The 15,480-nt window shown below is 39.6% G+C and overlaps 1 protein-coding gene across 8 annotated transcripts in view; it reads left to right on the top strand.

Annotated features, from left to right (window-relative positions):
• The window catches only part of ERG (ETS transcription factor ERG), a 156,456-nt gene extending 143,982 nt beyond the window's left edge, over window positions 1-12,474 (top strand). For 6 of the 8 annotated variants that reach the window (XM_048495149.1, XM_048495148.1, XM_048495144.1 and 3 more), the window contains 5 exons: window positions 2,600-2,671; window positions 5,902-5,970; window positions 7,590-7,646; window positions 9,544-9,591; window positions 10,625-12,474. In XM_048495149.1, coding sequence (XP_048351106.1) covers window positions 2,600-2,671; window positions 5,902-5,970; window positions 7,590-7,646; window positions 9,544-9,591; window positions 10,625-11,145 — 767 coding nt within the window. In that variant the 3' untranslated portion in view covers window positions 11,146-12,474. The remainder of the gene's footprint in view (window positions 1-2,599; window positions 2,672-5,901; window positions 5,971-7,589; window positions 7,647-9,543; window positions 9,592-10,624) is intronic. The other 2 variants (XM_048495151.1, XM_048495147.1) reach the window with 1 other exon arrangement.
• Window positions 12,475-15,480: the final 3,006 nt, after the last annotated feature.

Below are 15,480 nucleotides of genomic sequence, written 5' to 3'. Positions count from 1 at the left end.
TTTTGTACATATGTATTTAGTACAGTGTTAAATAACTTAAGCTCATATTTCCATATTTCGCTGTACACAGTTGTCCCCTCAGAAACTGACACACTCTGTCTCAGTATATTTTCATGCAACTTCTCTAAATATGTCAAGAACAAAACACTAATTTTCATGGTGTAAATGAACCTGAAATCCCCCTTTCTTCTTTTATTTGCATGCCATGCTAGCTTGTTAAGGAAGTCTTTGATATAATCAGAATATGCTGTGATGTGTGGATTTTGGCATCTGACTCATTTGTTTCTGGTACAAGTTAGAATTTTAAATAAACCCTGGTTTACTATGCTGGTTTTTGGATAAGAAAACACCAGTTTGTCAAAGGCCGTTTCCATATGGCCAAAAAACTGCGCCCTAGGGATGGAAAAAACCACCATCCCTAGGGTGCTGTTCGCACAGGATGCAGCAGCGCCATCCTTGCCCCCCCAAGCAGCGCGAAGATGCTGCTTTTAAACCTCGCTCATTGAGGTTTTTGAAAAGTGGCGTCTTTCTATCGGCGTGGTGTGACCTGCACTGCCATGAGGGTGCCACTTTTGGCCCCTCCAGTGTCTGCGAGGGACTTACCTTGCATTCCTCTGCAGCTCCAGGCAGCTGGAATGACATGCTCACGCTGCCCTGTGACCCCCGAGCGTTGGAGGGCAGCATGGGTGTGTCTTTCCAGCTGCCCGAAGCTGCAGAGGAACACAAGGTAAGTCCCTCGCGGACCCCCTGGGTGGCTCTGTGTGGAGCCGCCCCTGCAGGCAGTGTCATCGTCGGGACGATGGTCCCAACGCTCCACCAGCTTCCTCTGTGCAGAAACAGCCAAAGTGTCTGAATTTTCACATCACAGAAGACTAGGAAAAAGTTTCTTTGCTGTGTGCAAGGAGGCAGGAAAAAAGAGGCAGCAAATGAAGACAAGGATTTATAGGGGTTTTCACACTACAAGCAACATGGTGTTTTTGTGATGTTTGAATGTAACCTAAGTTAGACTTTTTAAAGTAACAGAGGAAACAAGGTTTGAATGGGATCCAAGGAACCTTATGGCTAATGACTTCAGCCTTGTATTTCAACTATATAGACTTTAGTTTTTGCTTTGTTTATTTTCATTATTATCATACACAACCAAATGTCTTTGTGAGTATGACAAGTAACAGTTCAGTTCTGCATATTGCAGAACTTGTATTTCCTCAAACAGATGTCGAAAAAGGTTAAGCTTGAGTTCAGACTTTACAGAAATAAAATCATATACCTAAGTTGAAAAATAACTAATGTAAGGCCTCAGTCTATATCATATATGACTCACTCAGCTACCCCAGAATAGCAAACCTAGGGTGAACCACTACAAAACACATTTAGGCTTATACAGGGTGTGGGAAATAATTGATGTACCTGATGTGCCTGGCAGACCTAATATGAAATCTGGCAGACCTACCGCATATACTCGCGTATAAGTCGACCCGCGTGTAAGTCGAGGCACCTAATTTTACCACAAAAAACTGGGAAAACTTATTGACTCGCGTATAAGTCGAGGGTGGGAAATGCAGCAGCTGCTGGTAAATTTCAAAAATAAAAATAGATGCCAATAAAATTACATCAATTGAGGCATCAGTAGGTTAAATGTTTTTGAATATTTATTTCAAAGAAAAACAGTAAACTGGCTCTGTAAGTGGAAAAGAGGGTCAACAAGAACAATATGGTATCAACAATAACTTTAAAAGTACAAAAACCTTAGCTCAACCAGATACCAAGCTAAAACACAAGAGTTAAAATCCTCCAAAACTGGATTCCTCATCATCATCTGTATGTCCAAATGTAACCCAACTTAGATTTTAAGAGGGATATTATCAGAAATGGAAAATCTACTATTAGCTTCCATTGTAAACAATGGGGGATGGGGCATCCCCTTTGGGGGTCAATAACTTTGGATCCCCTGACCCAAACGTCACCAAACCTGGCTGGTATCATAAAGAGACTCTCCTAATGAGACCAGCCAGGTTTGGTGAAGTTTGGTTCAGAGGGTCCAAAGTTATGGAACCTCAAAAGGGTAGCCCCATCTACTAATAGCTCCCATTGAGAACAATGGGGAATGGGGGCACCTCATTTGGGGGTCCATAACTTTGGACCCCCTGAATCAAACTTTACCAAACTTGGCTGGTGTCATCAGGAGTGTCTTCTGAGGGTACCCTGAAATTTTGGTGCCGCTAGCATAAAAACTGCGCCCCTGCTGGCCGGCAAAGTAAAAACACACAAAACAATTTAATGACCCGCATATAAGTCGAGGGGAGCTTTTTCAGCATTAAAAATGTGCTGAAAAATTCGACTTATACATGAGTATATACGGTAAATGAATATGAAAGTTAGTACAATTTTTTTCTAACTGGGTGTGATTTTCTTCTGCCTAGCTTGATTTTCTGACAATACAGTAATCTGAAATTGATTTTTGTTTGATTGAGTACCTGACAAGGAGATTATACTCTCTATCATAGTCTTACTCCAGTTTACTTATTGATAAGCTTTGCTCCAAGAAATAATAGCCAATGCAAAATTATCCTTGTTGCTACTGTTGTCTTCTCGTCTCCAGGAGGTGCAGCTTTTATTTTCCCAAATACTTCAATTTACCCTGAAGCAACACAAAGAATTACAACCAGGCCAGGTATGCAGGATGAAGGATTTTTTATGTGCTTGTTTGCTTGCTTCAATCTGGCTTACTGATCTCCTTCCTATCTGTTTCTCTCTGAGCACAGCACAATAATATGTAACATATATGTTAACCCAGAACCTGCCTCGGCTATATTAGCAGTTCTATGTACATACTGCTGAGTCTGGCTGCACAAAAAGTCTGACCATATTCCGATATAACATTTTTCAAATGAAGGTGATATTTTGTTATGATTATGAAAATATCTGGCATTGTAAAGATCTCAAAACAGTTGTGGTTTTGTTTTTGTTTTACTGTTTAAAATTAATATTTGACACACATTTTTTAAAAAATAAGCCTCAAGGAATATTTACATTTTAATGACATTGAAAATGCAACTATATATAGGACTCTTTCATTGCAAAAAATATAGTTATTTCAGATTTTTATTACAGATCAGTTCAGGCCAGAAAGAAATAAAAGATTATTTATTTTTCATTATTTATGAAAACTATTTCATTCCAACATAAAGTCTATGTAAGGTTCTGCATATTTCCTGTACTCCAATCCTATGTTAGTATCATCCATGGATAGATCTAGGGATCCAATTAGATATATCTGGTCTGTATACATATGCCCTAGCGTTTTAGGAATTTACAGACAAAGGCCGTTTCCACACGGCGACGATTGGGCTTGGGTTGGTGTATTCCACGCCGACCCAACCCCCCTGGGACCGTTCGCACGAACGGTCCAAGAAACAGCCGGGAAGACGGCGCTTCGGAGCGCCGTCGCCCGGCCGACCTGCCATGTCCGTGGCCATCTAGTGCGTCACCGAGGCCTGGGGACACACCCCCCCTGCCCTGCACGACTGCTCCGGCGTCGCAGGGCAGGGGGGCATGTCCCCAGGCCTCAGCGATGCGCCGGACAGCCACAGACATGGTAGGTGAACAGTGGAGAGGGGGGAGGGAGGGTGCCTTGGAGCTGCTGCCGTTCGCACGGCAGTGGCTCCAAGCCACCGTTTTCCGAAAACCTCGCTTCCCAAGCGAGGTCGGAAAACGGCGGCTTCGCACCGGTCAGGCGGAGCGAGGGCAGCGCAGCTGTGAAGCAGCTGCGCCCCCTGTGCGAATGGCTCCCTGGGGATGGCGTTTTTGCCGTCCCCAGGGTGCCATATTCCGCCTGTGCGGAAGGAGCCAATGTTTGGGATTTTGTGCGTGTGTTAAGTGCTATCAAGTTACCTCCAACTCATGGCAACTCTGTGAATCAATGTCTTCCAAAACATGGTTAACCGCCTTGCTTAGGTTTTGAAAACTGAGAGCCCTGACTTCCATTATAAACTAAATCCATCTCATGTTGGGTTTTCCTTTTTTTCTGCTGCCTTCAATTTCTCCTAGTACTTGTGTCTTTTGCAGTGATTCCTGTTTTTCTCATAATGACCAAAGTGCAGTTGCCTCAGTTTAGCTTCTAGAGAGTGTTCAGGTTTGATTTGATTTAGAAATCACTTTTCTGCAGTCCATGGTATTCATAAAACTCTCCTTCAACATTACATTTCAAAGGAATCTACTTTCTTCCCGTCATCTTTCTTCATTGTCCAGTTTTCAAACTCATTCATAGTAATTTAGATGGGATTTTGAGGGATACTAAATCATTGGGTTCCAGGGCTGCTCTTCTTATGTTTTTTCTTCAAATTTATGGGACTCCCATGCAACAGGGGAGCGGGGGAGGAAGGCTGTTCTCCAGATCTGAAAGGGGGGGTCACAACTGTCTGCCCAATCATTATTATTTCAAGTTTTTCTGTTTTTTGTTTAGCATGGATTATAATTAGGGGAAGAAGGAGCTTTTTCCTTTTTAAATTCATCAAAAACAGCTTTTCTTGATTTTGTTTTGCATTGTTTTTATGTTGCTCTCTTGGCTTGTTTTAAAATTGCTTTGCGTTTTTTCTCTTTCTAAAAGGTTTTTTTAAAAAAACATCTTTTAAAGGATTTCTGCTTTTGGAAGGAAGATTTCCAAGCTGGTTACTGTTTTAAAAGGCTTATCTTTTTGCATTCTTTTGATTTACAGTTGTTCTTCTATCGTTGCAGTAAAGATATTTCTGTATTTGGGGAGGAAAGTAATGTTGTGGAGTTTTGGGGTGTTCCTGTTGGTTTTTTAAAAAGTAATTCTTGTGCCAGGTTCTGAAGAAAATGTTGGGTAAGCTTTAATTACAGTTAATTGTAGATGCAGAATTAGGTATTTTAAAAATACAAGGTTGGTTTGGCTTGGATTCTCTAGTTTGGCATGGGCTCTGTTGGGCTTGTTGATTTTGTTTGCATTTGGAGGCATTTGACCAGTGGTTCTTCTTGTGTGCTATTGGTTTCTTTGAATTTTCCCCTATAGGAAGCAATGGACACAAATAGAATGTCTGGGGCACTCTGTTCAGTGCACCAGAGAATGGTGCAAGTGTTATAGGTCAGCTGTGACTGGATGGCAAACAGATCATCCTCAGTCACCAGCAAACCAGACAAAAAACCCGAACAGAACCAAACAGAAAACACTCTCCATCAGGCTATAAATATCCAATCATGTTCAAACACTGCCCTCTCACACTATCCTCTCATGGTTCTGTTTGTCTCTAAGTGCCAGCTGCTGGAACATTGTATTTAGACTTCCAATTCTTTTTTTTTTTGTCTCCTTTCACTTGTTTCTTTATTATGATTTACACTTGCTCCTTTGGCAATTTTAAGAGATTCATCATTTATTGATGCTTTTCATTTCCTTTGGCTAAAGAAATAAATTTGCTCATTCTTCCTTGATAGTATCTTAACTTTCAGCCTATAGTACTTCTGGTTCATTTTCACTTTACCTTAATAATGCAAATCTGTTCTTTACATCTTTTGATTCTTTAGGAATGTTGTTTAGGTTATATTTTGGCACTATGAATGTTTTAGTGTTTTTCTTCAGCTTTATTCTGATCTTCAGTATTAACAGTTGATAGTCTGTACCACAATCATCTTTTGGTCTTGTTTTAGCAGAGAGAATCTTCTGCTTCTGATGATGTAATCATTTTGATTCCTGTATTGGTCATCCAGTGATGTGCACGGTTGGCTGAAGCATGCTCACAAAGAATAACTTGTCTTTACAGAATTCTATAAGTCACTGGCCTGCTTCATTTCATACTCCTACACTCAAATTTTCCAACACTATCTGATTCTACTTTGTTTCCCACTTTTGTATACATGTATATTTGAGGTGGTTTGTTTTCTGTACAGATATACCATATGAACCAGCCCGGAGGTCAGCCTGGACTAGCCACAGTCATCCTGCCTCACAGTCAAAAGGTAAAGTATCTTGTACTGTAACTGATACCAAAGAATGTGGCTTTAACAAACCCTTGGTACCCTATTTAAGACAGTACATAAAGGACCTCAAAATACACTATATATATTGACTGGTTTAATTAGATAATGGATCATATATATAAATTATTTGCATCTTGGAATTAACATCTGTGGTGATAAGGCTCTGTTCAAACATAATAAATAAATCAGACTTCTTCATGATGGATACAAACCTGGCTAATTGTTGAACTACAATGGTAGAGAAAGTATATTAGTCTTCACATGTCATTGGTGTACATATAAATTCTTCAATCTGAGTTTGTGTCATTGGTGGCCTAACCAACCCTAGCCATGCTGTTAGAAACTTGTTCAAAAGCGTTTCCAATAATATCTACATTAAAGAAGACTAGAAAGTAAATACTGAATTCAGGAACAGGTTTGCTTTTGCTTTTCATTCACCTGGCTTCCAGTTCACTTGTGTTCCAGCAAAGGGAGACAAACCACTTACCTCAGTTTCTACAGACAGGGAGGGAAGGAAAATATCCAGGAAGGATCCTGTCACTGCTGTTCACCAGCATGCTTTGTTGATCTCTATGTCTATTACTAAAATATTCATTGAAGACATGCCCTTAAACAGAGTGAATCTGTTCCACATATATATAAACAGGATATTAGAGACAGCGAACTGCTTGAATTCCCAGGGTTTTTCAAACTGTTGAACTTTCACCTCCAAAAAGTAGAAGAAATAGTAGCTATTAAGTAAAGGTCAGTACTGCCCTAGGTACAAACACTTTGGTAAAGATCAGTACTTTGTCAGAGAAGACAGCTGCATTTCATTCACAGTCCTCTACTACTGACTCCATACAATGGAACCAGATGGAACCATACTAGACACAGTTTCAAACAACATGGGAACTGATCACTACAGAATCTTGGGTTCTCACCATCATTTGGATATGTTGTTGATTTGACGCTGTGCCTCCACCAACATATTTCATGACCTCATCATTAACATCCTGCATCTTCAGGAAGAGGTTTTGCAATATATATCTGAAAAACTCGTTATATTTGGCCAGCCTTTATTTAATGTAATTTTCTCTAGAAGATGGTTGCAGCTTTCTAATGACTCATATGTAGAACTGCATAAAGGCTACAAAGAAGTAAAACAGATTACTTACTTGTAGTTGGTGTTCTTCAAGTCACTATCCATAAAGTTACCCAATGTACTCTGCTTTGCTGTTGTTGCTATTTTTCCCCATCACTGGAGCTGATACATGGAGCAATCTAAGAGAACTATATGGGATAGTACTTGTCTCTCCCCTCAGGGCATCTACACAGCACTAAAATTATCTTATGGGCAAGGGAAATTGGGGGCAAATCTCAGTTTGTTAAGGCACCCAAGTTTGGATGTCAGAACAAGTTAGAGTTAGTTGATATGTTAGCATGTCAGTTGTGGGGAAGGTGATTAGTAGTTTTGTTTTAATATATAAATTGGCCTAAGGATATTTCCCTTCCTTTATTTGAAGGGTAAATATGTCATTTCCTAATGCAAATAAGTTTTCATAGGTAATTACAACTTCATCCATTTTTTCTAAATGTATTCATTTTTGTTTTTCAAGCTGCTCAAGCATCATCTTCAACAGTACCCAAAACAGAAGATCAACATCCTCAATTAGGTGGGTCTGCAAGTAATATCATTCTGTCAAGCCTATTAAGAACATTTAATATCAACATAATGAGAAGTTGCAGTGTAATAGACACTATAAAAAAACTGTAACCAGTCTAACATATATGATACACAAAGATCAATATTCCATGTATCCCCAAATAAGCTTGCTTTAGTCATATATAGAAAAACACTGTCCCTTTAAAAATTCACAAGAATACCACAGTCAAGAATTGAACATACTCTTAAGATGTATGAACGATAATAGATGACATATTCATATCCAGCAAACAGAAAAGCCTTATGATGAAATTTCTAGATGAAATAATGTAGAACAGTTTCTTTCACAAAGTAGCTGATGATCTCCCAGTTACAAAGGTTGTTTCATACTCTTTAGTACCCAGTACTTCCTCAGATCACAGTCGAGGCTGAATTTTTCATGTATGCATATACTTCTTTGTCACCTTCAACAGTGTATATTTAAGGATGCATCTTCTCCCATCCAGATTCTTCCAATATGATACTGCAGTCTGCTGTTTTACATACGATTAATCCATCCTTGATACATCCTGGGGACGAATGGGCATAGCAGCTAGGAGGAGAACAGCTTGATGGATAGCGAGGTGGGGAAGGATACTTCTAGGCAGGCAGCTTGGTAGATAGAGAGGTGGGGAAGGATACTTCTAGGCAGGCAGGATTAGTGGTGGGGAGAGGGCAGGCAAGCTAAATTTTCACTCATGAATCTCAAAATTTTTCTCTTTAGAATATATCCGTCAACATGGCCCCATCTCTGGATACTTTGTTCATACAAACCTGAAAAAAGTATACGGGATGCAGACAAATCTAATTTTAAAAAAATAAAAAATCATTGTGGCATTAAACCATTCAAGAAAAGCAGAGCTTGTATCTTTAAGAAATGAATGCCTTCTAAGATTTCAGTGGCCATTGTAGGGATTGCTAGCAATCCCAACAATATTGTCAGCCTTCACACCTTGGTTTCTGCCTGTAAAGGGTAGAGGGAGGAGCAGGACCTTTTCTGGGGTTATTTTGGCCTCTCAGTCCACCTCTGCTCCCCTTCCTGCCCTGGTCCAGCAGCAACCACAGGTCAATTTGCCCCACACAAGTCACCCAAGTACAGCAGTGACTTTTAGATAATTTGATGCCACACAATTCACATAACTCACTTGAGCCCAGCAGTAGATTCTACACAATTTGTGCAACTTGGCTGGATCCAGCAGTGGCCACCACACAGATCACTTGAGCACCTGCTACCAAATGACATCTGAAGCTTGACCAGACTTTTCCCTGGGCCAGACTTGGCCAGACTTTTTCAGAGAGACTCCCAGGAGACAGAAAGAGGGAAAGCTGAGAGCCAGCGTTGCATGTAGTCATTAGATTGTTAGAATAAGATCTGGAAGACCTAGGTTCAAATCCCTACTTTGCTATGGAACTTGCTGGTTGACCATGAGCTAGTCACTATCTCTTAACCTAATCAACCTCATAGTGCTGTTATGAGAATAAAATGGAGGAGAGGAGAATGATGTAAGCACTTTGGGTTTCCATTAAGGGGAAAAGTGGGGTTATCAATTATGCACATAATAAATAAAACTGAAGACTGTGAAGGCAGGGAAAAAATAGGTTGATTGGTGAGTGGGAAGGAGAACAGGAAGCATGGAAAGGGACAAAATATGGGCTCTGGAGGAGGGAAAGAGGAAATAATGTGGGGTAGGGGATTCAGAGGAATGAAGTGATCCCCATAAGAGCTTGGGGTCCCCCATGTATGTGTGTGTTTGCTGAACTAATTTACAATATTCTAATCTTACATATATTAGTGTATAACCTGCATTTTAATATTAACGTCCTAATGTTCATACGTAATTTGGGCCTCCTCTCTCTCTTTTTTGTAGACCCTTACCAAATACTTGGACCAACCAGCAGCCGTCTTGCAAATCCAGGTATGAAGTAATATTTCTGATTTAGATTATTTTCTGAATTAGATTTTTCCCTACAAAGGTCACATAGAGATGCTGATGAGAGTATATTGTTGTCTCAAGACATGAGTGATTGAATTAGATATTCTTGGATTCTCCTGAAGTTTGCCTTACAATATTTAATCTCTATTCATTGACCAAATGCAAACAGGAGCAAACTAGAAAACACAGTTCTCTATTAAAATAATACCCCCACCATGCTCTATCACAATGTTTGTAACTCTTCTTAGTTCCAAAAGAAATTTGCCACATGGAATATTGGCAGCTTTTAGGGGGGGGAACCTATAATTCCCTTAAGTTTATGAAATTCATAGCATAGCTGTGTGGTGCTACACTTGATTACCCATGATTGGTTAAAATATTATTTAATAGCATATATGTCCTATTGAACTCAATGGACTTATTTTAAAGTAATCACATGTCAAGGTATATTTCATGGGATCATTCTTACAATACTTCACAAATCTGTTTCTCGTGTTGTTTGTAAGATACAGAGAATTCCAATTTCTATTGTATAATTATTTCCTCTCCCAATCCACTTATATATTGTTTTGTTTACAGTCATACCTCGGTTTTTGTCGGTAATCCATGCGGATTACCTCGTCGAAAACCGAAACCAACTTAAACCGAGACTACGTCATTTGCGCAGGCGCAACGCAAATGGTGTAGCAACTTATGCAAAAGTCGCCTTGGATTTTGTTGGTGTGCTGGCGAAATCCAAGGTGACCGACAAAAAACAAAGGCAATAAACAGCTGGATCCCATCAGTGAAAACCAAAACCAACAATTTCCAAAGGCGACGAAACCCGAGGTATGACTGTATTTTGTAAGGCTGCATTCCAATTAATTTTTAATAAAATCATGACAGTTTGGGGGTTAGACTGGAGATAGTGAGATTTAGGCAATCTCTGGAATCTTGAAAAAATACATAAAGAACAATTGTAAGTTGCATGCAGTTGGCTATTTCTCCTTTTTCCTTTCTTTTATTATGTCCACAGGGAGTGGGCAGATACAGCTATGGCAGTTCCTGTTGGAGCTCCTGTCAGATAGTTCCAACTCTAATTGTATCACCTGGGAAGGCACCAATGGAGAGTTCAAAATGACTGACCCTGATGAAGTAGCTCGGCGCTGGGGAGAAAGAAAAAGCAAACCCAACATGAACTATGATAAGCTCAGCCGTGCTCTCCGTTATTATTATGATAAAAATATTATGACTAAAGTCCATGGTAAACGTTATGCCTACAAGTTTGACTTCCATGGAATTGCTCAAGCCCTCCAGCCACATCCTCCAGAATCATCCATGTACAAATATCCTTCAGATCTGCCCTACATGAGTTCCTATCATGCCCATCCCCAGAAAATGAACTACGTTGCTCCCCATGCTCCTGCTTTGCCTGTCACTTCCTCCAACTTTTTCGCTGGACCCACTCCATACTGGAATTCACCAACTGGAAGTATCTACCCTAATACTAGGCTTCCAGCCACGCACATGCCTTCTCACCTTGGCACTTACTACTAAAAGAAGAAAAATATTTTTAAAGGACATTTCTGCATGGAATACAATGAACTGTATTGGAGAACATTTTTTTAAAGTGCCTAAAAGTGCCTTTCTTTTTTAAAAAATAAGGATTACTGGAGAGTATTAAAGATGCTACTATGTAAAGAATGTTGTCATTGAATCAACAGATCAGACATGATGAAATACTGTTATACATAAAAGTATGTAATGATGAAGTGGGGAATGGAAAAAAGTTTATAAGCTTTTGTATCATGTTTGATATGCTAATGCAAACTGGACTCTGCTATAGCAATATAAGGATGATTCTATTATGACCTAAGATATACTATGTGAACATATAAATTTATTTTAAAAGCCCTGTATTTTTTTAACAAAAATGCAGAACAGTTTCATAAATGTTTGTCTAGACCAGGACCTGGTTTTTTTTAATGCAACAGTTTTATTTGGGATGAAATTAATACATTCCATTAAGAAGGGATCACCTGTTTCAAACTGTGAAGACAATGCAAGCTTAAGATTCCTTGACAGTGTTAACAAGCTCTGAGCCAACCATTGGGACTGAGAATGTGCTGAAGGGCAAGTGTGTGATTGTAAGGTAAGGGGCAAACCCAAGAGGAGTAAACCCTGCTGAAATGAAGAATGACTGCACAAGAGCGCTACTGTAGTGCTGTGTCGACGCATTAATAGAAAGGGGTAAGAGGAGGACAAAGGTAATAAGAGTAAAGGAGATATTTTGTCTGGAAATGTGGGAAACTGAAAACTGGACAGTTTTTGAACTTCGAAGAATTACTTGTTTGGACTTGAGAACTATTGTGTTCAGTATTATGCCATTTTCAGTGTTATCAAGGACTTGATTTTTTTTAAGTCCAAAAGAGGAAGGTAGTAGTATCAGAGTATGCATTTCTTTATCAAAATGTAAAACTGGAATTGTTTTATACTTAAAAGTGACATTTAGACCTCATCTTAAGGGAATTTGTTTTCTACTGGTTAAAGGTCAGAGACAATCCCCAGTTGCCAAAGTTGGAAATCATATAGTTATTTTTGTTAGGCAGTGCCCATTTTTCTTTTCTGAGTCGCGAACGCTGTGCGTTTGTCAGAATGAAATATACAAGTCAACATTATTTTTTCTTTTTATATAATAATTATATAACTTATGCATTTATACACTACGAGTTGATCTCGGCCAACCAAAGGCATAGAAAGGGACAATCAGAAATATTGTGGCCTTGAATTTTAACTCTGTATGCTTCATGTTTACATTATGAACTTAACTAGTAGTAGAATGTATGTAATAAAATAAGCTTGCCGCAGCATGGCAATTCTCATTGACACTGTAGTCTGCATTTTCATCTCTTTTGACCCTGACGCTAACCACGTTGTGTTTCAGAAGTGTAATTTCATTTCAAAAATTGTCATCAAAAGTGTTTATCACAGCTCTAATAACTCTGGCTACTGAAAATTCCACTAGAATATAGATCTGGAAGAGACAGAGTAGGTATGGCTACCAGCAATGACACATCTCATCCTTCCTTGGTTCACATCTAGTGAAACAAAATGTGACGTCATTTCTTACTGAGTTTTTCCACACCTGTGTCAGTTCGTTGACTGTGACTTGCAGGAGCAGGGTAACTCTCAACATGATGATGCCCTGCTAGACATTAACAGAGGAGACTGCTGTTTTTGACAGCTGCCATGTTTGTTGTGTGTGTGTTCTTCCACTCTAAAGAACCACAGCTAAAATAATTTTAAATCCATATTCTACACCATTCATTACTAGTTTCCCTGTTTTCTAGTCTCACTAACCTATTTTCCCATCTCTTACCACTCTGTTCTTATTCTCAGATAATCTGTCTATTTTCTTTTTTAAAAAAGATATGTATTTCTAGGCCATTTTCTTGGTAAAATAACCCAAGTGAAAATACAGCCTGATGATTTAAAACATAAAGCACACACTAAATGGTCCAGTCTTTAAATTAATTGTGTTATCCTTTGCTTTGGAGCAATGTTCAGTAACTCTAAAAGAATCCATAATTATACACTACACTATTCTTTAATAGTTATTAAATAAATTAAGTTATTCTTATTTTTAAAAACTGAGCAAGCAGAAAACTCTATCATCATGCTTTATTGTCACTTGCAGGATCATTATGAAAGCTCACACTGAAATAATGTTGTAAGTCTTTAAGGTGCCAGTGGAGATTTGTTATATTTTATACTCTTCTAAACTCACTGCCTTTAATAGACTTAGAAGGCTATAACTCTGTTTTGGATGGCACTTTTGAATCACGTATAGCTGTGAAATCCCATGCAATTAACTCTTGATGTGATACTGCCTGTTTTGCTCACCTGTTAATTCTAACATTTATTGGGACCATTTCAGGTTTTTGAGTTTTTCACATATACTTGCAAAATATATGTTTGTCAAAACCAAAAACAATTTAGGTGCTTTATATTGTGAAACATTTATGCTGAACTCCAATTACATCTAAGCAGTGCTTTACTCTGTGCAAGAGAAGCTTTGCTAAACTAAATAGTTATTTCAGATTTCATAAAGTAATGTCAATTACAATACAGATGACATGCAAACCTTGCACAGCTTGCAAGAAAGCAGACCTGCCTTTTGTTTGCCTCTCACATAAGCAACTAGACTTTCACCAATTGGCCTTAATTGGAAATATATGTTGTCAAAACCCAGGCAAAGTCTAAGAAGGACCAACACTGTTTTTAAAATCATGCTTCTTGCCTAAAAAGGAACAGTTAGCATATCAGCCTATTGACGATGCTTAAATGCAAGTACTCTGATTTAGTGCATTTGTTTGTAATACTAGATGCCACAGATTCATGCTAAATTTTATATCATCATCTCCAACCTGTAGAAGCTCGTGGAGGGACAATCAATGGTTTTACTTGAAAGTAGGGTTAGGTCTTGGTTCTTTTGTTGATCAAAGAATGAGAACTGTTGTTTACAAAATCCCTATGGCCGTTTCTGCACGGCCCATTTATGGCTGACCTGAGAGCCAAAAAGCCCCCAGGCCTTCGATCCCACTGCTGCAGCAGGCAGCGGCGACCTGACTCTTCTTCCCTCCCCCCAGGGCGGCATCAAGCCGCCCTAAACAACAACCCTTTAAAGGGTTGTTGTTGGGGAAGGCGTCTTCGCGGCGCGGTGCAAACCAGCGCCGCCAGGCGCTTGTCTCCGTCTCCGCCCACTCACGGTGTCCTCCTGCATTAAGCCTGCGGGGCGTCCAACCCCTCCCACACTGTCCTCCGACCTCCAGGGGTCGGAGGGCAGCGATGAAGCGGGGCTATGACGCCCATGAGGCTTGACGAGGGAGGACACCGTGAGTGGGGTGGGGGAGGGCGCAGAGGCGGCTCCATGCGGAGCGGCCTGCTGTCTGCCGGCCTCCCCTTTGCCTGCTCGCACGCTTGCGTGCGAGCAGGCTCCCGCCCCCACGCCGGCAGAACTCCTGCCGGCGTGGGGGCGCCTCCTGGCCGTGCAGAAACTGCCTATGTCCATAATTTGCTAATTTCTAAATTTCAGTCCTTTGTGAGAAAATTAAAGACAGAATATTAAAGGCATGTAAAGTTTTCAATCCCCTGTTGAGCTGTCTTATGTTATCTGACCATGTCTCATGCCTAGATAGTTTGAACTACTGATCTCAGGACTTTAATCCATTTGATGATAACAAGTGACCTCGCAGCTTTAAAACAGGGAACTTTGTTCTTTTGAATCTGTAGTTGTATTGTTTATCCCCCAAATCTCATCCTTATCTTTTTGGTGGAATGACTATTATTGGCTTTTCCATCAACACTAAGATCTAAAAAAGCCCATTAACAATACCTTGAAATGTCCTGTATTTTAAACTTGAAATACAGTAAATCAGTTCAGTGGGAAAATTTATAAAGTTTCAAAATTCTTGGAGAAGATATTTACTGAGCTCTCATCATGTTTGAAAAACACTTTCTATGACCACAAGCATTAGAGGTCACTATGCCCAAACTATTGACAGTCATGTAGAAGATGGAGTTTTGACAAGTATACATTGTTATCTCATGGTGCTGCAGGGATGTCTGAAGTTCCATCTGGCATTGTGCTTTTCTACATAACTGTAAAGTGTACAGGAAGAATCCTGACCAGGTGCCTGGTCACCTGATGAACAGAAGTTCTCTAATTTGTAGGCTAGAATCAACTTCAAAAAAATATCTGATATTAAAAATATATATTTAGTCTACCTTAGAAAAGTGACTGCTCTTGTCATCCTATGGTTGCTATCAGTGTCTGTATCAGTTTCATTAAAATAGTAGGACATTTGCCTGGATGTTACTCTTCATTGTTAT

Source organism: Sphaerodactylus townsendi, linkage group LG04 (assembly GCF_021028975.2).
Source record: "Sphaerodactylus townsendi isolate TG3544 linkage group LG04, MPM_Stown_v2.3, whole genome shotgun sequence".
Taxonomy (NCBI): domain Eukaryota; kingdom Metazoa; phylum Chordata; class Lepidosauria; order Squamata; family Sphaerodactylidae; genus Sphaerodactylus; species Sphaerodactylus townsendi.
The sequence above is the reverse complement of the archived record's forward strand: the minus strand, read 5'-3'. Positions and strand labels throughout refer to the sequence as shown.